This window comes from Cheilinus undulatus, linkage group 24, assembly GCF_018320785.1.
Source record: "Cheilinus undulatus linkage group 24, ASM1832078v1, whole genome shotgun sequence".
Taxonomy (NCBI): Eukaryota; Metazoa; Chordata; class Actinopteri; order Labriformes; family Labridae; genus Cheilinus; species Cheilinus undulatus.
Genome location: NC_054888.1, coordinates 6,329,620 through 6,353,296, shown reverse-complemented (window position 1 = coordinate 6,353,296; position 23,677 = coordinate 6,329,620). Strand labels below are relative to the sequence as shown.

General features: G+C 40.2%; 1 protein-coding gene across 2 annotated transcripts; it reads left to right on the top strand.

Moving 5' to 3' along the window:
• The first annotated feature begins 8,641 nt into the window (after nucleotides 1-8,641).
• On the top strand, nucleotides 8,642-16,965 carry LOC121506418 (cysteine/serine-rich nuclear protein 3-like). 2 transcript variants are annotated; one of them, XM_041782216.1, is made up of 5 exons: nucleotides 8,642-8,851; nucleotides 11,385-11,558; nucleotides 13,211-13,467; nucleotides 13,562-13,858; nucleotides 15,603-16,965. In XM_041782216.1, the coding sequence occupies exons 2-5, from the start codon at nucleotides 11,408-11,410 to the stop codon at nucleotides 16,725-16,727; spliced, it is 1,830 nt and encodes a 609-aa protein (XP_041638150.1). In that variant the 5' UTR covers nucleotides 8,642-8,851; nucleotides 11,385-11,407; the 3' UTR covers nucleotides 16,728-16,965. The 2 variants fall into 2 exon arrangements, with proteins under 2 accessions (XP_041638150.1, XP_041638149.1); XM_041782215.1 differs by having other exon boundaries at nucleotides 13,562-13,873.
• The last annotated feature ends 6,712 nt before the right edge of the window (nucleotides 16,966-23,677 follow it).

The window sequence follows — 23,677 nt, the reverse complement described above, 5'->3', positions numbered from 1 at the left end:
CCTGCAGGTCTTTGGATTTCGTTCTGGGTTCTTTTGTGACCTCCCGGATGAGTCGTCGTTGCACTCTTGGGGTAATTTTGGTTGGCCAACCACTCCTGGGAAGGTTGACCACTGTTATCAGTTTTCTCCATTTGTGGATAATGGCTCTGAATGTGGTTCAGTGGAGTCCCAAAGCCTTGGAAAGGCTCTGTAACCTTTTACAGAGTGATAGATTTCAGTCACTTTGTTTCTCATTATGATGATGATGAGAAACAAAGATGATTAACCTTTTTTTTTTAAAGTGGCAAAACAAAGAAGGAAAGACAGAAGTTAAAGCTGAATGTTCCTGGCTTATCTGATCGTATTTATGTTGTCTTAAAAGCTAAAATCAAACTAATACTCAGACTGACAGCCCAGCGCGCCGCACACTGACTCTCTCTCTCTGCTGTGCAAATAATGACTCATGCTCGTCAAAAAGAGAGAATTTTCCTGCATTGAAGTCAAATACCAGCCTTCAGATGACTGATTTATGGGTCTGTGGCATAGCAGAAAGTTAAGGCGATCATATTTTTGGAGTGGGAGATAAGAACTGCATGCTTTAGTAGCACGTATTGTGCTTAATTACATTATAAAAAAAACAGAGTAAAAAATAAATGCTTAAAGCCACAACAAGGAGGTCCAAGCTTTCTTCCAGCAACATCAAAATGACCAGTCGTTCGGCTTTCACAATCACATGATGGTCAGTGCGTGCACATAGAGAAAGAGAAAGATTCCACATTTCCTCCCAAAACAGCTGTTGCATTGTACTTTAGGTCAGGTAACAATTTATAATAACACGATTGGAGGTCCTGTCCATGTTTAGGGCCAGAGCACTAACATCAGAGCGAGGAACCTATCGTATCTGTGGGAGTCAGCACTCGAAGTTGGCCTTTTTAATGCTCTCTGCCCATATAACTCTGTTGAACCCTCACTCTTTTACCCGTGCCAAGATGGTGGCCACGTAGATAGCTAACGCAGCATCTTGACATCTATGTCCATATCTATGGTCAAATCCACCGCCATCTCCTTAATATCTGACTATCAATACGTCATCACGTTACACCTGCCCATGGTCCAATCACCTCTGCTCATATAAATGGCAACAACCAGAAGAGACTCCGCTTGCCGCTTGCAGTCTGTTAATGGCACATCAAAATCTGATTGGCTGATGGCACTGTCACTCAATGTTGGCGCCAAATAGTAACGCCCAGCTTCAGAGGAAAGGAGCTGTGATGCGTTTAGGAGGTAGGAAATTTTTCTTCGGCGCCACAAAATATAACCATTCATTTTCTGGATAGGGTTGCATACTGAACCAGGAACTGATTCCACACACATTTCAGAAAAACTTTTAAATTATATTATAAAAAAGCATTTTAATTTTTAATAAGGCTAGCAGTTCTAGCCTTGCTGCCCCTGACTGCACACATCTGATAGTAAAAGGCTCATTTTAGGATTTGTGCATTCATCCAGAGTTAAAATGCTGTAATATTTTCAGAAATTTGCCAAGAGGCAGCCAGTTAGATCACTATAATGTCATTTAGTTACAGTTATTACTTTGTTTACAACTATCTTTGACATTTTAATGCAGACAGATAGTAAAATAACAACAATGGGAATGGATTTTAGCATGTATTGTTCAGTTTTTATAGTAGGGGATGTGGAATCTTATTAGCTGTTGTGACATTGACATGTACAACGGTTTCATTGACCTCAAATGCCACATCAGCACACTTACAGGATGCATAAAGGAGAGAATAGCCATGACGATGTACAGTAAGGAGGAAAGAATGGACTTGACTATCTTTATTTCATCTCCTCTGATGGAAATATTTGATACGCCCTATATAAAGATATAGAAATCGATGGTTATTTTAAAGTCTAATTTCCCTCTGCCGTACCTATTGTTCATATTTTCTCTCTCTCTCGATATGAAAACCTCCTCCAGCTCTCCCCTCATGCTTCAGCGTTAGGAGCTGCCACATCCCAGCCCCCACCTCCCCACAACCCCTCTAGCAGCCTCCTTCTCCTCATCCTCATCCTCTGTCTCCCCCTCTACACCCCCCCCCCCTCGTGGCCCGTTGCCATGGAAGCTGATTGGAAGGATCACTCCATCTCTCCAGCACATTGCTGCTCCGTCTCTGCCAGGAAAATCACTGCAATTCAGAGCAAAACCAAAAAAAAATCCTCCTTCTCTACAGGAGTAGAAGATAGCTGCTCATTTTTAACACTACAAAAAGATGCTTCATTTAGATATTCAATTATCAACTTTTATGGCGTATCATGAATTATATCTTCACTTGTCTCTCATTTTTGCTGCTATCATTGGAAAAATTAAATGTCTAACTACATGTTCTCTATCTGTACTGAGATTTGAAACTCAAGGTTTAGAGCCAGAGTAGCTCTATTTTTAAAATCTTCAGCCCACTATAAAAGGAAAGGGAACATTCAGGGTCTTGCATTATAACAGCAACCATGTTTAGGGGCTTGTCTTTATGGTGGGGGTTGGGTTGTTAACGACGTATTTTTGAAAATATTTTTAGATTGATTCAATGCACAAGTCTGTTTACAACCTGTTATATCCCGGGTACACATTATTCTACTTCATTATCACATGCAGGACTTGCCACATCTGTCAGAACAGACAGATTAAAGTTTATTTTTAAAAAACACAATAATAAATAAATAAATAAAGTAGAAAATGTCTACACCAGGTTTGAATGATGTCTTAACCCATTTTACACGAACAGTGGCATGCTTTAGCTTCCTTAGCTTCAGCTAAAGCTAACATAACCAATAACTTGTGTAATTACTCTTTGTGAACATGAGATGCAAGCCAATGTAGCTACGACAGCTTTAGCTAAAGCTACTGACGCTAAAGTGAGCCACTATTCCAGTCTTTCTAAAATGGGTCTAGCTTTAGCAAATAGGGCCTAATCTAATGTAACTAAAGTAGCTTTGTCTGCTTTAGTGTTAGCTACATTCTTTATTTCACATATGTAGTTTACTTAGCCAAAGTAACCTCCGTAGCTTAAAGTTATAAAGTGGGTTTTAATTGTGAAGTACCCCCCAAAGCTCTGTTCTTGAACCACTGTTATGTAACATTTACATGCCCCCACAACTACATGTCATCCAGAAATACACCATGAATGACCACAATTACGCAGATGATACTCAGTTTTACATTTCAGTCCTCTGAGATGATCCTGACCTCACAAACTCCCTCAATCAATTTTTAAATACTGCTTTAGTCTGTGCTCTGAACTTGTATAATTTCCTTTAAATTTGCAATACAATTGATGTGTTACATTCAGTTCCTACCTAGCTACATTATCTTTGTAGTTAATGTGACTTCATTAGCTTAAGATTTAGCTATAAAAGCTTGGTAGCTACATTATCTATGTTACTAACATAGCTTCATTAGCTTGACATTAAACTATCTTAGCTATATAGCTACATAGCTATGTTAAATATATATATATGTAACAAACATTGCTTCCGTAGCATCACTTCATTGCTACTACTGTAGCTAACGTAGCTTTGTTTGCTATAGATTTAGCTATGTTAGTTATGTTGCTACATTGCTTATGTAGATTACCTAGCTAACATAGCTAAATCTAAATCAAACAAAGCTATGTTAGCTACAGTAGTTTAAGCTACACCCATTTAGGAAGCAATAAAGTGATGCTAAGGAAGCAATGTTTTTTACATATATAATATAGCAATGTAGCCTATGTAGCTATATAGCTAAGGTAGCTTAATGTCAAGCTAACAGAGCTATTTTTGTAACGTAGCATGTACATGGTGCCAAACATCTCCTAAAAGCCATGAATGTCTTCTTAAAAGTGTACAAAGCTGTCTGCAGATGCAGATGTTGAGATATTTTCATGAACATTTTGACCTCCTTGCAGTGCGTCAAGAGGTTTTGGGTTTGAGGGGTTGGGTTTTTTCGAGTTTGATTTAGGTCGAAGAGACTGGGGTTCATCCTCTTTGGAGGCTAACGGATGTCCTTGTATTTTATCAGGGGCTCCAAAAAATAATCAGTTGAAAAAAATAACAAAGTCCACACCTTTAGGGCAGAGTACAGGGCAGAGTACGGGGTGGATGTAGCGAGTAAGCATGGCTTAGGGTAATGTTCAGATAGGTAGCAGGGGTGCCACAAGCCCCTGGTTGTGCTGTGGATGTCCCAAGGGCCTGAAAACCCTCAGCAGGCTCCAGGCGTGTTACCAGGGGTGAAAAGGCCTGGACAAAAGAGATGCCGTCAAGTATGACCTTGACTGCCAAGATTCACAAACATGTGTCGACAAGGGTCCAGCTTGACTCTGGTGCCCCTGTCCCCCGAGGCCAGGGTGCCCTGATTAATATTTTATGTAATTTAATATTAGAGTTGTTCAAATGTCATTAATGTGGACCAACACGGTGGGTGTTGACCCCCTGCTGTTGCTGAAATTGCTGAACTGATTATTTTTCATAACTGTCATTATTTCTTCCAGCCATCAATAGAGGACACACAACACGCATGTTAAACAAATTTGTTAAATAAAGGGTTAACAGGTCAGGACAAAACACCTGGATATAAAATGTGTGCAGCTTTCTAATGGACATAAATGAGACATCATCCACTGGCAATAAAGACTACCTCCTCTGAAGTGAACTGAAGGTCTCACGCTGTCTTAAATTTAAGGCCTTTGAGGTTAAATACAAAAGCATGAATGGTTAGCATTTAAGTGGTGATTTTCTCTGACACTGGGGTACATGGGCTTAGAGTGACGGAAATGATGTGCTGGTCCACTCCTTTAAGGTACATTGTGCTTACTGTGTCTTTCATTTAGCCTCTATTTGTCTGTATGTTAGCCTGCTTTGCTTTGAATGAGACTCCACACACTAGCTTTAAATACTGGTAAACATGTTAAAAATCCAGAAGACCGAACCCAAAGGTTGGTAGTTTAAATCCTTGGATCGTAGCAGCATGGAAGTGAATTAAATATTATCTCTGTCTCTTTAAGTTACAGCTAAATCAATAAAGCTAGCAGGCTGTATCAGAGTTAGCTAGCTAGCTGTAGCGCCCCTCATTCAAGGTTGAAACAAAAAGTACTCCTTGTTGTTATCCATCATGAAAATATCCCCTAATGTTTGACATAATTGAACAAGCTAATAGTCTATACATTAAGTACAAAAGGAGGAAAACCTACAACCAAACCTGTACTTTGTCATAAAGTTAGCAAGCATTTTCTAGGAAAGCACTAGCATTGTAAATACTCTTTTTTTATAACTTCTAGGTTATTCAGACATAACTAAACGAGCCAAAAGTCTATGTTCAGTTTAGAGGAAAAAAGAAATCACACTAAAATCCTTCTTAATGTAACCCTAGCAAGCAATAGCTTTGAAAGCACTAGCTAGCATTAGCACTAGCTAAAATATCCAGTTTTGATAAACTGACTTTGTCGCTACTTTTGGACATAATTTAAAAAAACAAATAGCCTAAGTCAGGTTGTGAGGTTGTATTTTTCTGACTATTTTTTGTTGTGAGGCAGAAAAATGTTGCTACATTTTTCTTTAAAGAAACTGCAGAGAGCATTAGCTTCGGAGCTGCTAGCAAACCAAAATATCTTCTTTTTGACCTTGTGATTATTTTTTCTTTTTCACAACTTAATAAGACAACAATGTAAACCAAGTTCTGCAGAAGGAAAACAAAATTGCTGAGTAACATTAGCTAGCATTAGCTTTGCTAGCATTAGCTTAGACAGTATTAGCAAGCGTAAAAGAGTTGCTGTTAGTTTTTTACCCTGAGACTTACAGGGTTTGTGGAAGTATAACAAAGTTTGTTTAAATCTAGGGGGTCTAATTAAGCACATGAATGTTACAAAATAATCTATGTCTGGCTAAACATAAAAACAAAATTCTTGTGCAGTTGTGCACATTTTATGCACTTTCATTCTTCATTTTTTAAATAACCTTATCTGTGTTCATGTATATGGCGTGAACTCTGGCAAGATTGTGTATTTTTATGTGATCTTGCTATTTCCTGCTCAGCTCCTACAGTGAGTCTAAAATCCACTGTTTACAAGCAAAAGTTACACTCAAGCTGTTAAGTGTAAAAAATGCCCCATTGAAACCCATTCAAACTGCAAGTTTTGATCTCGCTTCCACTAAGGCATGCTGCATGCATTTAATTACATCTAGGTGTCAATCTGGGCTTTTGCCTTGGAATTGATCATTTTTACAACTTCCTACCAGATGGCATCATTTTGACCATATATGGCATATGGTGAAAACACTTGCAAACATGCAAAAAGTGATAATGCATAAAAATCAATGCTGCTGCTAATCATTGACATACCCCATATCCCTGTAATAATTAAAAGAAAATGTTCTTTGCATGTATTATTTTGAAAATAATATTTTTTCCTTTTTTTTGGTTAAAAAACATGGTGGTATCATGACAAAAAATGTCATTCAAAAAGTTCAAATCTTTAAAAAATTGATTAAAATTTGTTATCAATAATTGGGTCAGTTGTAGTAGAAAAAATAAGCTCAGTGAAAGTAGAATAAAATATTAATGTGTAATATTTCTTATAGCTTCTGTATGAAAAGAACCTTTATTTGCATGTAGCAGCATGAGTGTGACTAATATCAAAATGATCCCTAAAGGTTATTCACACACTGACCTAGAAGCTGACGTCATTTAAGTAAAAGGTAAATGGGACAATCTCATTATCAATGTCTGGATAGTTAATAATGTACATATTCATGGTAATTCTTGGTTAAATTCTAAGTATTGTAAGGTCACCCTTGATGATGCCAGAAAGCACCCCAGGGTGCCGCCCATCCCAGTTGAGAAAGGCTGGGATAGTAGACTGTTAGGGAAATAATTAAGAGAGTTATTTGTGAGCATATGATATAAATGTGCCTCCCTTAATTTTTCTGATTGGGCAAAAGACCTACAGACTTTCAAAAAACAAAATTATCACCCCAAATTAACCGATATGCTGACTTGCTTGGGATAAATAGTATAATGTCCACCTGTGTTTGCTGAAATATGGTATTTCTCATGCAGATATGGTTAATACTCTGTGTTTATTATGAGTTACAAGAATAGGTAAAATTAAATGTCTAAATTAGTTTAAAAATTGATAATGCCTTTGTTATGTTTATTTTTATTTGAGTACTTATACTCCTTAAGATATTCTCAGCAGTTTTCAAATCAAGAGAAATCCTTGAATGATACAACCATCATTGCCGGCATGCTCACAGGCCTCTATTATGTTTGGGTGGGTGTTTAAAAAATGAATCTACTAGAGGTTTCTGTCTCCTGCTCACCTCCACAACTCCTCCGTTGATACCAAAATGTTTGTAGTTTTTAAAAGCTCTCAAATTCAATGACATTTCCTCATAAAGAGCTACCATTTTTCAAATTATTCATGGTGTTTTGCTGATCTGACTTGAACTGTTTGGCCGAACACTGCCCTCATGATTAGCAGTAGTATTGCAAAGTTTGGTCCGTATTTACACTCACTGGCCACTTTATTAGGTACACCTGTTCAGTTGGTTGTTAACTCAAATATCTAATCAGCCATCTCTACAGATCCCAGATAGATCCTACTTGTAAACAAGGGCAACTGCAAAGATCTCTAGATGGGGCCTTTTATGGGCTGATCAACACTCGCAGTTCACATGGGCAATCGCAGGTGGGGCCACCATGGAACCCATGGATAAGCCCACATGGGACCCATATTGTGGCTCGCTTATAAGCCATATAGGGCCCACATGGACATGCTGGCTGGGAGCAGCCTCCACCATCACCAGATCTCAATCCAATAGAGCACCTTTGGGATGTGGATGACAGGATGTGAAAAAGAAAAATATGCATGTCAATATGGACCAAAAATCTTTGAGGGGTGTTTCTAAAGAGTGTTTAAACTATGCCATGAAGAATTAAGGCAGTTCTGAAGACAAAAGGGGGTCCAACCTGTTAATAGCAGGGTGTACCTAATAAAGTGGCCAGTGAGTTTATACGATTTGTGAGAACATGAAGAAATCCAAATGGAACTTCAACTTTTTAACCGCTTTTCTCCCTCAATATGTGAATAATTATGATGTACTATTTGGTCACTACACCTTAAGAAGCTTTAAATTTCAAAAAAGCTTAAAAATACACAAAAAGCATTAGAATTTCAGATACATAAGCAGATTAATGTGAGGGTTATAAAGCTGTAAGGTCAAAGGGTAAAGAGGTGGAGACACTCACTGTCTACTTAGATGTTTTTTGCTGTAATTGTAGGGAATAGCTTATATATTTCTGTTAATAATGCTCCTGCAGACTGTGCAAAAGAGGTATTTCACATAGCAGAATCTACACTTTCCACCCCCACCCCATCAAACCCACCGCCACATCTACAACCCCCCCACCTCCCTTTTTTTCCTCTGTGATCTCCAAGGGTTTGCTTCACCTCAGTCAAGCTCCAGCGCTTCAGCCGGCAGCAGCATCGAGCTAACAAGTCTTTGTGAGTAGAGAGAGAGAGAGCGAGGGAGAGAAAGGAGGAGGGGGTGTGCAGAGCAAGCGAGAATCAGACAGTGAGAGAGAGAGTTGACAGTGTAAGGGTGCAGAGGGAGAGCGCAGGAAGATAGTGACAGAGGCAGAGGTGTTTCAGGGCTGCGAAACAGTGCCAGAGGCTGCTGGAGGAAGAGAGATAGAAAGGGAGAGAGAGGGAGAAAGCGGGCATCATGGCAGCGCTCACTGCATCATCACGACACATGGGGATGTTTGGCTGCTGCTGGTGATGCAGAGGAGAGAGTCGAGGACTTCCTGGAAACCAAAGGCAAGACAAGGAAACAGGTCAGTGATGGTCACTCAAAGACAGAATCCGCGCATGCAGAATGATGCTGGTGCTCGTTTGTCAATAAGAAATCCCCTGTTAGTGCTCATGATGTGGACATGCATGGGGAGTGGGAGGTTGCGTATGCATGCAGACACGTGAGCAAGCTTGAACATGTGTGCGTGTGCAGGTTTGGTGCTCTAAATGGCAATGAATGAGGACGTTTAGGGTAAAGACAAACACAGGAAACCCTTCAAGATGCAAGAAAAGCTATAACACCTCCTGTGACATCACATTTAGTGGGATGTAAGGATGTCTCTCCAACTACACACCTTTCTGGTTAGACAGCTTTTTTCACCATTGAGCTGGAGCAAGTAAATACAAGGGGCAGAGGAAGGTGGAGGGAGAGTATAAAGGAAGTGGAGTGTTGAAACAAAGGGACAGAAATGTAGGTAAAGGAATACGAACATTTAGGATTGGATATGCAGATAAGAATGCAAACGACTAAACAGAGGATATCACAGAAGGTAGCAGGAGAAAGGAGACAAAGCCTGTGAGAGAGGAGAAGCTTGGCCCAGCATCCAGCTCTGCTGCATATGATGTAATCCTCCACCAGTCCAAGCAGTCAACTCAACACCTTTTTTATACTATTTGAAATTTAAAAGTGTGACACAGAGCTAAATAGGGAGGAGTCAACTGGACGACTGAATATTGGCACTATGGCTTGTTGACACAAAAACTGCGAGTCTGTTAGGCTAATCAACATATTTGCATTAATGTATGTTTAAAATGTAAATATGTCAAAGCTGTAGGCACTGCCTAACTGCCAGAATGCCCTACAACCTAAATGTAAACAAGCACAGTAAAAGGAAGTGGAAGTACCCCAAGGATATACATTGGGACCACTTTTGTTTTTAATGTATACCAGTATGAGTTTGGTGCTTTTGGGTTAGCCTTTTGCCCTGCTGCTACTGTATAATGCTCTACTACCTGGATGTAAACCAGCACAGTAAATAGAAAAGATTTAGTGGTACATAGATATCTATATTGGGACCACTCTTGTATAACTTAAACAAAGCTGCCAGCAAGCTTTTTTTGGTTAATGGCTTCTATCCTACTACCATAATGCCCTACTACCTAAATGTAAACAAGCGCAGCCAAAGAGGGTGGTAGCACCCGAGGATTTATATTGGACCACTTTTCCTTTTTAATATAAAGAAGTATGATCCTGACAAAGCCGCCCAGTGACTGTTTTCTGTTAACGATTTCTACCTGGCAACCATAATGCTCTACTACCTAGATGTAAACAAGCACAGTAGATTGAAGTGGTTTAGTTGTATCCTAAGTATCTATATTGGGACCACTTGTGTTTTGAATATATACAAGTATGATATCGATATAGCTGCCTGCCAGCTGTTTCCAGTTGGCACCTAAACCCTGCTACCATGCTCTACTACCTGGATGTAAACCAGCACCATAAATGGGAGTGGTTTAGTAGTACTCCAAGGAGGTACATCGGGACCACTTTTGGTCTTTTTAATAAATATATATACCAGAAACACTTTGATGCAGCTGTTTTTGGTTGAAGGCTTCTACCATGCTACCATAATGCTCTACTACATGGATGTAAACAAGCACAATGGATAGATGGCATGGAGTTGTTTGGTAGTATTTTGATTTGAATGCAACTTCCTGCCAACTTCCTGTTTCTGATAGTGGCTTCTACCCTATTATCATAATGCTCTACTACCTGAATGTACACAAGCCCAGTGGAAGGATGTGGTTTGGTGGCGTTTTTATTGAAAAAATGCAGATAAAGTATGCTGTCAGTAACTGGCACCGCCACAAGGCAGCGCTATAGCGTGGGTAATTTGGTCTCGTCTACATGCTTTACTGTCCAACGCATGCTGCCAACAAGGGTCCATGCTGGCAGTGTTCTGTCTACACCACTGATTTTCTGAGACCAATTCTGCAAGGGTGCACAGGGCCTGTTTCCAAAGCAGAGCGTGGCAATTTGATCTGAAGACCGCGGCACAAATTCTGTGGAAATAGTAGGTTAGTCCAGAGTGTTTTGGTAGTATTTTTTTATCTCAAACATGGAAAGTGTGTATGTTGGTTTTCTGATCGTTATCTTCCCATTAAACTTTTTGACTAGTGTGAATTTAACTGTGAGTCAACAAGAAGAATAAGAGCCAACCAAGAGTGCAATTTTTACTTATCAGATATGGCATCTGCCTGCCATTTTCCATGACACCACCAAGTGGGAGGAAAAAAAATATCAGTTCATCAAAATTTTGATGAGTACAACATTTCATGAGTCACTATCTTCCTCTTTTGTAGCAGTACAGAGTTTGAAAAGATTTCTGAACAGTCATTGTGTGGGAGACTGCATCAAAAGTCTATTAAATAAAGGTAACTACTTTGAATCACTACGAAACAACTGAAAGTGGTAAACACAGTGTTAGCGTTGGCAATCCAGAGCGGCAAAAAAGATCAGACATCTTATAATCAAACCTGCATACATATGTTCTAATGCCTGTGTTCTTTATTCAGGTACGACCAGTGATAGGAGCCACATGATGAGCAGTGGGATTCTGAAGAGAAAGCTGGAGGAGGGCCCACCTCCTTACCTGTCCCTGCAGGGCTCTGATGATGATGTTTCCTGCAGCGACAGCGGCAACAGCAGTGATAGTCTCAACCACCCTGTGCCCTCTGGACTGCTGGACTGTAAGATCATATTACCACTCTGCTCATGTCAGCAGCTATAGCTAGTATATATTTTTACAATTTGAAACTCTGGAAACACTCACAGCCTCATCTAACACCACTTCTGCTGTGCCTGGGGGAAAAAAAAACATTGAGGTGAGGGAAAATGTTCAGATTTGGTCTGAGAAAACTCATGGACAGGAGAGGGATTATTACTGGTTCTAAGACTATGGACAATACGAAACGTACAACATTCAAGGACTGTGAGATATGACAATGAATGGGGTTTTAGGTCACATAATGTTAAGTGTAAATCTTCTAAGGCTTAATTTTCATAACCTATGAGGTTGAAGGCCCTTTGTAAACAAACAACTGGAAATGAGAGCTGAAAAAAAGCATTCCTTTTAATTTGCGTGTTAGAAAGTGACATTAGTGTAAACTAAGGCCTTTGCAGGAGTTATGCTTGCATTTAGGAATTCAAAGGTGATAAATCCAATGAATGATGGGCCAATCTTTTTATATAATTTGTAATTTCAATTATTTTTTGTATAATAATCTTTCTTTCTATTTTCAAACTATGTATGACTGGTCCTTTGTTTAAACTTGCTGTGGTCTGCCTTCTCAAGCATTAAAACTACACTGACTCTAAACATTGCTCTTAGCTGGTCTTTTTCTACCTAGCCAGTGAAAATGCTTCTGTTGTAGTTAAAAGCCTCCTATGGTGTACCTCAAGGATCTATACCAGGGCCACTTTTGTTTTATATACAAACAAGATGTGTTCTGACACTAAATTACATAGATATGAGACTTAACATCATGCTTAAGCTCTACGCTGATGATATACTGCTGTAACCTGGCACCTGGTCACATCTTTATTGGCCAATCAGAGCAACAAAACATGTGAAGTGGCCGCTACCATGCTGCGCCCCTACCGAAGGAGTAAACTCCATACAGAACTGCATAACCCGAACCATGGTGACTGCAGACATGTCAGTACATGACTTTTGTCGTTTTTGAAAAGAAGACAACTCTCTGCTGTTCTTTGCTCTTCTTTTAACAAAGAAATATCGTCAAGTTCTGATAAAACTGGCACTTTGGCAGCATCCTAATGGCTTCTGCCATATCTGCACCGGTCTCTTGTTACTGCTTGCTTACGTCACAACTCCGTCGCGCCCAAAAGTACTGCCCCTCGCCGCTGATTGGTCCTGTCACTTTCTAACCGGGCCCAAGTAGTTCAGATGGGAGCTTTGCAAGATGGATTCACCAGTGAGAAACACGAAAACAGGCATATCCATCTGCTTTGCAATGTTACTACTGCTGTATGTAGGAAAGAAAAAGTTAGTTTCAAGCACACAATGCTGGTGCAGAGCAATTCAAAACAGCAGCAAGGAGAAGAAAGTACACCCAGGCGTTTACACACATTCTTCGGGTGATTTTGAACAACAGGGGCCACATCCATAGTTAAATATTGCTAGCTAACAAGCTAACAAATTAGCATCTCTAATATCATAGAAGGCAATTTTCTAACTTTACACAACTTTATTTTTTGATTCATCCATTGAATTTAGGCAGAGTCTTGCTTTAACTAATATTGAAGTAGGATTCAAGGGAAATATGTAAACTGTTCTTTTATTTGACATTAAAATATTTTTGTTTTTCTTTCTAAATACCAGCCACGCTCCAGCAGCAGTCCAAGAGACTGCGTGGCCGCAACGTCCACTTTGAAAGCGTGACTGTCTACTACTTCAACCGGCGACAGGGCTTTACCAGCGTTCCCACACAGGGTGGAAGCACACTAGGGATGTCACCACGTCACAGCCGTGTGAAGCGCTTCACCCTACGGGAGTTTGCCATGGAGCAGAAGCAGAGCCATCGAAACATGCTAAGGGATCATCTCAAAGAGGAGAAACTCAATGCCATCAAACTCAAAGTAAGCTGGACAGCTCAGTAAAGTCTTTTTAAAGGGTACAAGTTTTTGAGTAGGTGTACACTTACACCACAGTCGTACTTTTTCTGTCCTCCAGCTGACTAAGAATGGCACTGTAGCATCCATGGAGGCGGACACCCTGACGCTTAATGACATCTCCGAGGATGACCTGGATGTGGACAACACAGAGGTGGACGATTACTTCTTCCTCCAGCCTTTGACGACCAGGCGGCGGCGAGCTCTTCTGCGTTCCTCAGGGGTCCGGCGCATCGATGTGGGGGAGAAGCATGAGCTACGTGCCCTCCGCATGTCCCGAGAGGAGTGTGGGTGTCGCTGCCGGGGGATATGTGACCCAGAGACCTGTGCTTGCAGCCTGGCCGGCATTAAGTGCCAGGTAAATGGAACTGTGGTGAGGCCAATCTATCATAATCAAGTGTTGTTCTTGTTTGTCTGTGCAGCAGATCTTCTTTAAACTCAAGACAATCAATAATATTCAAAAATGCAATCAACATTTGTAGGAAAGTTACATTTGACTATTCATGCAGTGTAGGGTCCCTAACAGTACTGTGAATGGACTCACGTGTCTACATTTAGTTTTACAGCCATATTGTGTTTGTGAAGATGTGAAATTGATGAAGAAGATACTCTAAGCAAAACTTAACACTACAGGTAACCATTTCAGGGGCCACCATTAAGAGCTGTTAATAATCAGCTTGCTAGCTCCTGCTATTTGAATGGATTACAGAGTTTATTTTCTATTTTTTGCCTGTGTAAGTCATTATGAATCAAGCTGGTTGGCTGTCACCATTTCCCTTAAGCCACAATTTACCTAGGTAGTTTTTTTTTTTAAATCTTGTTCGCTTAAATGTGTCACTTTTAAAGCTAGAAAGTCAGATTTGATCTTTTTGTCTGAATTAGCCACTTTGAAACTAGTTAGTTGTTTGAATGTTGTTTCCCTGATTTAGCCACTCTGAAACTAGCTTATTGTTTGTTAGTTGTTTGCCTGAATTAGCCACTATGAATCTAGCAAGTTGTTTATATGTTGTTTGCCTGAATGGGCCAAGATGAAATTTGCTAGTTGGTTTCATGTATTTTGCCTGAATTAGTCAAAATGAAACTAGCTAGATGGTTGTATGTTGTTTGCCTGAATTAGCCACTTTGAAACTAGCTAGTTGTTTGTATGTTGTTTGCCTGAATTAGTCAAAATGAAACTAGCTAGTTTGTAAGTTGTTTGCCTAAATTAGCCACTATGAAACTAGCTTGTTGTTTACGTGTTGTTTGCCTGAATGTGCCATTATCAAAGTAGATAGTTGGTTTTATGTTGTTTGCCTGAATTAGCCTCTCTGAAACTAGCTATTTGGTCGATATCTTGTTTTCCTTGAATTAGCCACTATGAAACTAGATAGTCATTTGTTAACTTATTTGGATTTATCGTCCACCTTGAAAACATAGGGTTTGTTGTTAACTAGCTTGACTTTTTTAGCCACTGTTTTGGTCTTACTTACAACAAATACTTTTCCCTCGCTTACATCTTGCAATATGAAATGTGTTTTTTTAAGACTATGCATCACTACCTTGCAAAATAAGTTTCAAGGATGATTGGCGAAGAGCGACATGTAATCTGTGTCTATGTAGACATGCATGTCCAGTGTCCATGATTGTACCTTCTGAATGGTCTGAAGTCACTTTGGTAATGATGCCATTTTTGATGCATATATATTTCCTGTGATTTGTGGCCTAAATAGGTCATATCTATGCTTCAGAGTTACTGGTGTGGCTCAGTTGGTAGTGAATCTACAGTCCTTTTTTTGCACTGGTCGTTGATTTAAATCACAATCTGACACTGTTCAGTTCATGTCATTCCTCACTCTCTCTCTCTCCACATGTAAGCCATGAAAGGCCTAAAAATAATCTCTCGGATGATCTTTGTTTTTGTTTTTTTTCTTTAATGATCTGAAACATGTAGGTGTGAAAAAGATGCAAAAACAAATCAGAAATCTGGAATGGGGTGAATACTTCTTCATAGCACTTTTAAATGAACATTTACTTTTAAAGAACAATTTTGACTGGCTGCTAGATTTATCTTATCCTGTGGTTCAGTCTGACACTGATGGGATAAACACTTTTTTTTTCTTCAGGTGGACCGGATGTCCTTCCCTTGTGGTTGCACCAAAGAGGGCTGCAGCAACACCACGGGACGCCTGGAGTTCAACCCGGTCCGGGTGCGCACCCACTTCCTGCACACCATCATGAAGCTGGAGCTGGAGAAGAGCCGCGAGGAGCAGCAGCATCAGCATCAGCAGCAGCAGTCGGAGCAGCAGCTTGTAACCAATGGCAACGGTTACCATGGCGACTCCTCCTTGGTCCAGCAGCAGCAGCAGCAGTCGAACCTGCAGTTCCCACTGATGAGCAGCACTCCGCACATTCCCATCATGCACCTCCAGAACACAGGTGACACGGATTCGCATCTGGATGAAGAGGAGGAAGAGGAAGAAGAAGAGGAAGAGGAGGAAGAGGACGAGGATGAAGAGGATGATGAAGCCTATGAAGAAGATGAGGATGGGAGCAGTATTTGCAGCGGGTTGTCGGACTGCAGCACACACAGCTTAGAAACAATCGACCCTGAGGAGGAGGAAGAAGAAGAAGAGGACGAGGAGGATGAAGAAGAGGACGACGACGGTGATGAAGACGAGGATGAGGAGGAAGACTGGGGTTGCTCATTGCAGGGGCCTCCGCCTTACTCAGTTCCACTTCCGTCTGTGCTTAGTTACTCAAGTAACACGCTCCTGAGCCTCGGTAACCCCTTCCACAACTCTCCCTCCATGCAGCATTATCAAATAGACAGCTCTGTAAATGACACCCATAATTTTGTGAATGAAAGCGCCAGTGTCACCCAAACCCTCCCCACAGTCGAGACTGCATTAGAGTCCACAATAAAGACAGAAATCTGCAGCCAAACAGAGCCGCAGAGCATCCCATGCCATTTCCCTGACCCCACAGACTCCCTAACTCTCCAAACTCCCTCACATGTAGAAACCCGTGAGAGGAACACTGCCCCCGTCGGCTCAAACGAAGAACTGCCAGAGCTCCAGAACAATCCAGACCATCGTGACTCACAGACTGAGGCTTTGGCTGGGTCTGTCGAGCAGACAGACGAGGAAATAAGGGGGCTGACGCAACCAGGACTGCAAGGGGATGCCGGTCAGATAACAAGCGCGTCATCATGCTCACAGATACCTGATGAGTCAAATTCCTCACACTGAGAGGCTTCAGATATGATGTGGAAATCTATATTCAAGACTTGTGTTCAGCCAACAGTTTGATTTATTCTTGATAAGTGCACTTCCAAAGAATGAGTCACAGGTTTTGACACAGAAAGCTCAAAGACGTTACGTCATTTTAGCTCCATTTGTCTTTAAAGGTCGTTGTTTTAGATTTTAAAAAACTACAGAACTTTCACAACAAAGCTCAATAACAGTGTTTCTGTAAATGATTTGTGTAATTTATGCCCTGTTATAAAATATTTCATCATTACAGCATGTTTTGTGCCTGTGACTGGCATCTATGACAAATCAATATTTCGAGGTGCTTGTATTGTTTTTTCAGTGTACCGGCTGGTGTCTCAACATTGCTGCTAATTGTTCTTAAATGGCTGTCTGTATAGCATGTGTTCAGTTGACCTAAGATGTTTCAAGATCAACACAAACTGTAAAAGGATAAAAACACATAAAGCCAATTCATTCTTAAGGTTTCCTTTTGTGTCTTCATCCTTTAGCCTTGTTAGCAGCGTGGCTACATTTTAAGTTAAGACTTGATAAACTTCTCAGAAAATCTTTGAAGGTTCACATTACTACAGGTTTGTAGTCATAAAAACAACATTAGCAATTTAGTTAGTAAGATAGCTAGCTGACCATGATGTAGCATTTAGCAGCTACAATGTAAGCTAGCTTCAAAATTTAACCATAATAGATGATTTAGCATGTAGCTAAAAAGGCTTGTGAATGAGCTTTATGTTTACTGTTGTGGGGCATTTTTGATGCCTTACACTCTGAATTTCAAAGTTCCAAGATTAAATGGAAAGCATCATTAGCAGCCAGTAAGCAACATTTTAGAGCTACATACTCAACAAACCACAAAGTTAACTACACAAATGGGCAAATTTCTTAGCTAGAGAGCTACATAGTGACCTTTAGCCTTGTGGTTGACAATTTGGTGCCCACAGGGGAGCATTTACCAGCCAGTGAGCTACATTTGACAGCTTAAGAGCTACATAGTGACCATTAGCATTGTGCTGCAAAAGTTACTAGCTGCTTGAATATAGAGTATTTAGAATGTAGCTACAAACCTATGTAGTGTAACTTTTGCATTGTGGTTGACACTTTGGTTGACTATTGTAAAGTACTCAGCAGCCAGTGAGCTACATTTTTTAGCTTAAGAGCTACATAGTGACCTTAAGCATTGCGATAAAAAAGTTACTAGCTGCTTAAATATAGAGTATTTAGCATGTAGCCTAAGAGCTACATAGTGACCTTTAGCATTGCAGTACAAAAGTTACTAGCTGCTTAAATATAGAGTATGTAGCATGTAGCTGAAAAACTACATAGTGAGCTTTAGCATTGTGATACAAAAGTTACTTGCCACTTAAATATAGAGTATTTATCATGTAGCCTAAGAGCTACATAGTGACCTTTAGCATTGTGGTTTACAATTTGGTGCCCACAGTGGAGCATTTAGCAGCCAGTGAGCGACATTTTACAGCTTAAGAGCTACATAGTGACCTTTAGCATTGTGCTGCAAAAGTTACTTGCTGCTTAAATATAGAGTATTTAGCATGTAGCCTAAGAGCTACATAGTTACCTTTAGCATTGGAGTTGACAATTTTGTGCCCACAGTGGAGCATTTAGCAGCCAATGAGCTACATTTTACAGCTTAAGAGCTACATAGTAAGCTTTGGCATTGTGCTACAAAGTTTACTAGCTGCTAAGAGTATTTAGCATGTAGCTATAAACCTACATAGTGTAACTTTTGCATTGTGATCAGAAATTTGGTTGACCATTGTGAAGTACTGAGCAGCCAGTAAGCATCATTTTATAGCTAACGAGCTACATAGTGCCCTTTAGCATTGTGATTCACAATTTGTTCAGCTATATTAAAGCGCTGAGCAGCCAATGAGCTACACTTTACAGCTAGAAAGCTACATAGTCAACAAACTACAAAGTTTACCTGCTTAAACATAGTAAGGCATTTAGCGTGCAAATAAAAAGCTACATGGTGGTTTTTAGATCCGTGGCTGACCATTTGACTACACTGGAGCATTAGCTGCTAATAGCCTACATTGTCAACTATGGAGCATAATGATGGAGCATTTTACACCTCCAGAGGGACCACAAGTTACAAAGTTATTTACTTTTTAATCACAGTGGAACATTTATTGAGCAGCTAAAGAGCTAAATTGTTTCCTTTAGCCTCATGGTTGACTCATTCAACCACAGTAGTGCACTTAACAGCCAATGAGCTACATATTTACAGCTAAAGAGCTACATAGTCAACAAACCAACATAATTAATGGCTTTTTAACCACAGTAGATGATTAAGCATGAAGCTAAAGAGCTGCATAGTGACTTTTAGCCTCATTGTTGACCATTTGGTTGACCATAGAGGAGCATTTAGCACCTACATGGGCTATTAGGTACTTTGTCAACTTGCTGTTTGACCATAATATGGCATTTTTGCCTTGACAGGATTCAACACTAAAAATTGAACTGTGCACCTATACCTGCAAAGCTAATCCTATTGATTTTCCATTTAACCTCATTGCAAGACTAAACAAAACATTACTGACATCAATCTTCATTCCGTGTGGTCAGTGGCTACATGTGAGGCTACTCAGGAGTATTACATTCTTCTACCACTAGATGGCACCTGCAACTCAACAATTAATTCCATCCTTCCCACCACTGACGTCCTCCAACAGGAGGGGGTTAAATCACTTTTTCTGACGTCAGTTTATTTGATGATAACATGTTCTTAGCCTTAGGACGTATTGTGACTTTGCTTCTGCTGGGAACATCTGTTCTTTGTCCAAACACTGACATTAATTCATTGTTTTTCATGTCTGAAATGTTAAAAAACATGCTTAAAATGCAGCAGTTAGGGACGTCCAAGGACACCTTTCCTGTCAAAGGATGATGTGTCAAAATGCTGTTTCACCCTGCTGTCCCATTCATATTCTCCACCAGTGCTCCCAGCTTGAAACGGTTGCACATTCTGGCCTCTAGGAGGAGCTACTGATCTAACAAGACTGTCTTTAGTGTTCCCAGCTCATTTTCCAGCCTATTCATGTACATAAATATAATGGCTCAGTGCAAATATACACAGTAGAGCAGGTGTTTAGTGACCAAACACACAGCCATTGGCTCTTTATGGTCCTCCAAGCGTGACGCACATATGTCAGGTAAACGCTGTATTTCATTAGGAGCACAAGGTCATCATTCGACCTTTCATTCTCTCCTGTAATCAAGGTGTGTGTCAGCAGTGTTGGTAGGGGGCTGTTGGAGCTGGGAGTGTCTAAACCAGCATGGTATTATGGGTAAGAGAAGCTCTGAGACGCTGCTGATCAATCACAGGCAGGGGAGCTGTAACGATAAGTTGCCAGGCAACAGGAAGGGAGAAGCAGCACAACGTTCAGAGGGGGCTGCTGGGTGGGGGTAGTCACCTCCGTTTCCCCTTCCTCATCCCAGCACCTACCCAGTTCTCTCATACATACATGATTATCTCATCATTAAACAATCACAGGAATATTTAACCGTGTTTTCTCTCTGTTTGTTATTTAACACTTAAAGGTTAATGAGAAAAATAGATTAGCCCTGACTCTGAAGTCCAACCCCTCCACCCCAATTCAGCACGTTGTTGGCTGAAGACAAATCAGTGTATCTGCAATGATTTAAAGAGAAACTCTCTCAAGTCTGCTTACTGTTGTTTCCTGTCAGCCTTGCCCTTTGTTGTCTCTCTCATAGGTTGTTTGCAATTATGTGTTCTCGAATGTCCATTGGTGGTCAGGAAGTGAGGGTCCGCCATAAGGAATGAATGAGAACGAAGAAAAGTTAGAAGCTCTAAATGGACCTGAACACTGCAATTTTCATCAGAAAACTTATACGTACATAAAGTACCATCCCTATACTTTACAAAAAATTGTTTTTTTTTTGGTCACAGTTTCACCTCTATACCTGGAGTTGAGGCAATCAATATAAATCCTGTGGACCTCCTAGCGTCTGGCCTCGTCTAGACAGATGAAGGGAGACATGAGTATTGAGGAGTCTTGTACTGAGTTAAGAGGCTAGCTGAGCCACTCTATAACATGCTAAATAAAGACACACGTTTTACCACAAACATGCTTTTAGTTGAAATGGTAATAGACTATTAACCGAGTAAACCTTGTGGGGTAAGTGACTGAGTAATTCACGAATGGGTCTGTGCAACGAAACAGCTCTTTAATGTGAGTCACTGTAGCCAGCCCCCCTTTGAATGCCAGGCTTAAGACAGACTTTTGAATTCATATTAAGATAAATTCTTCACTCCCTGTACGTGTTTTTGTTTTTGATGAGCTGTTGCTTTTAATGGTCAATGAATGACCTCAACATTTAACTTCATTAGTTTCTGGACACAAAAGTAGCTCAAGAACTAAGAGCATTTTTACTTTCACACTGTGAACGCTTGGCATAGTCATAAAGTTTCTCTATGTAGAAATCACAACTTGCCCCCAAGGCGACGTCATCTGCAAAAAACCTATTGGTCGTCTGACCCACCAACAGTACTGGGGGTAACGCATTACAAAGTAATCTGTTACAGTACTCAGATTACTTTTTTGGAGTAACAAGTAACGTAACATGTTAGTTTTACTATTCAAGTAATCCCGTTATTAGTTGCATTTTCATAAAAGTAATCCGTTACTGAAAGAAAAATACCAAATTTCCTCCCTCTTCCGTAGCTTCAAAAGAGAGAGAGTAAAAAGGACACTCCCTGAAGCATCTGCTCTGTTTGTCCTTCTTTGTTCCTGTAGTCACATTGGCACGTAGCGCCATGCCAGCAGAAGGTAAACATTCCAGTGATGCCAGTGCCAGTGATGACAGAGAGGACAGCATGCCACTGTGGAATTATCCACATTATGGTGGATTTTTGGATAAAAGGGACAAGATCAGCATCACGGTAAAATATTGGTTTAAAAGCTCCGTTTCCTTTCATTGAATCAGCTGTGCAGCCGTTCCAATTACGCGCTGTTTTTACGCACAGCGTTGGAGTGACTCTGTCTGCCTCTGCTCAGCTTGTTGTCAGATTGTGAGCATGTTAAAGAGCTGTAAAGGTTTTCATGTCTGTTAGTGGTGTTCTCAGGCTGCAGAGATACAGATTATGGGCTGTAAATTAGGCTGTACATTGGCATTAGAGTCTGCACATTCAAATGCAGACGTATGGTTGTTTTATACAACTGCCAAGTGGAACGATTGGCTAAATGGTTTTAATATTTAGAAACGCAAAAGTACTTTAACACATTAGTTTTAGAAGTAGGTAACGCAGTAACATAAGTTACTTTTCTCAGTATGTAATCCAGTAAGTTTCAAAAGTAACGCTACCCAGCACTGCCCACCAATCACAGAGACTCCTCTCATAGCATCCGTCCTTGGCCCCTTCAGTTAGAAAAACTCTGGACCAGGCCGTGTTGCCGTGTTGGTGTGAAATTGTGACTTTATTATAATAATTTCAAGGTGTTTTAAAAAAGTGACTCAAGATATCCTCATGTCACCCACCAAAGCTGATTTAAGACAGTCTGGCTGCACACCTTAACTTTCAGATGCGTCCTGTTGTCCTCAAGAGAGGGCAAAGCTCTGTCAGGATGGAAATACACACTAAAATTTTCAAAACAAAATCAGATTAAAGGGATAGGGTTAGGACACCAAAAGGTAAAAGACAAAAAACTGACCTGCAAAACCTGATTACAGAGCATTTAATAAAACAGAGTAAACAGTCTGCTTTCAGGACAAAGGTAATCCTCTTTGAAAACATTCTTATGAGGCTAACATAGCTATGTTAGCATCTATGTTTGCCACCTATGCTACCTACATAGCTACTTTAGCTTTAGCTATGTTAGCCACATACCTATGCTACCTACTTAGCTTTGTTAGCTTTAGCTATGCTTGCCACATACCTAAGCTATCATATAGCTACATTAGCTTTAGCTATGCATGCCACATACCTATGCTACCTACAAAGCTACGTTAGCTTCAGCTATGTTAGCCCCATACCTATGCTACCTACGTAGCTGTGTTAGCATTAGCTATGATTGCAACACATCTATGCCTCCCATGTATCTATGTTAGCTTTAGCTCTGCAATATTCCATACATAGATATGCTTATGTATGGCATCCCTATGCAATAAAACATGCATAAACACATCTGCAAGTTCTGTGCAACAGGGATATGTGCAATCACTTTAAGCAGGTCCGATTCAAACATATTTTTTCAACACAGAATCATCCGTTTAGCTGGCTACTTCTCTCTTTTTCTACGATATATTCAGCTTGTTTCGTAGATTTCTTGATTTAGCTTTTTCAGATGTAGCATTGACAGTAAAATGTCTTGCAGTTTATTTAGCATGCAGCATTGACAGTGCAAGTTTTTCATTGGCTTTGATAGTTATAGTCTATTGTCCTGTACTCATTGTTTCTCAACACTAATTTAATATACCTATTTGAAGATAAAAATGCAGTTTTTTCTATCATAACTTTCTTTCTTGGGACTATGTGACTATGACAAAAATCACATAATTATCACTGTGAAAACAGCACTGTTGTCTCAAGATAAGAGAATTCAGACACAAACAAAATGTACTTGTTGTCATAGGAAAAACAAAGTAAATATATGAATGGGCAGGAAATTGCAAACATCCGCTCGGCTCCCTTTTACACTCCATGTGAACGTCAGCTGTCTATCTATAAAACATTATCCTCAGGCTTACCTTGTCTTAAGCATCTATTTCAGCATCATTCTGACACCTCCCTCTGTAATATCTGCACCAACACTGACAAACAGCTCAGAATGAATCCATCCTGCATGCGTAATGTGCTTCCCAAAATAGGTTTTATTTCGGAAATCTAGATTTTGTGTTTTGTTGCCACATCTTTGGTTATAACAAAAAATTCTCACTTGTCACATTTTGCA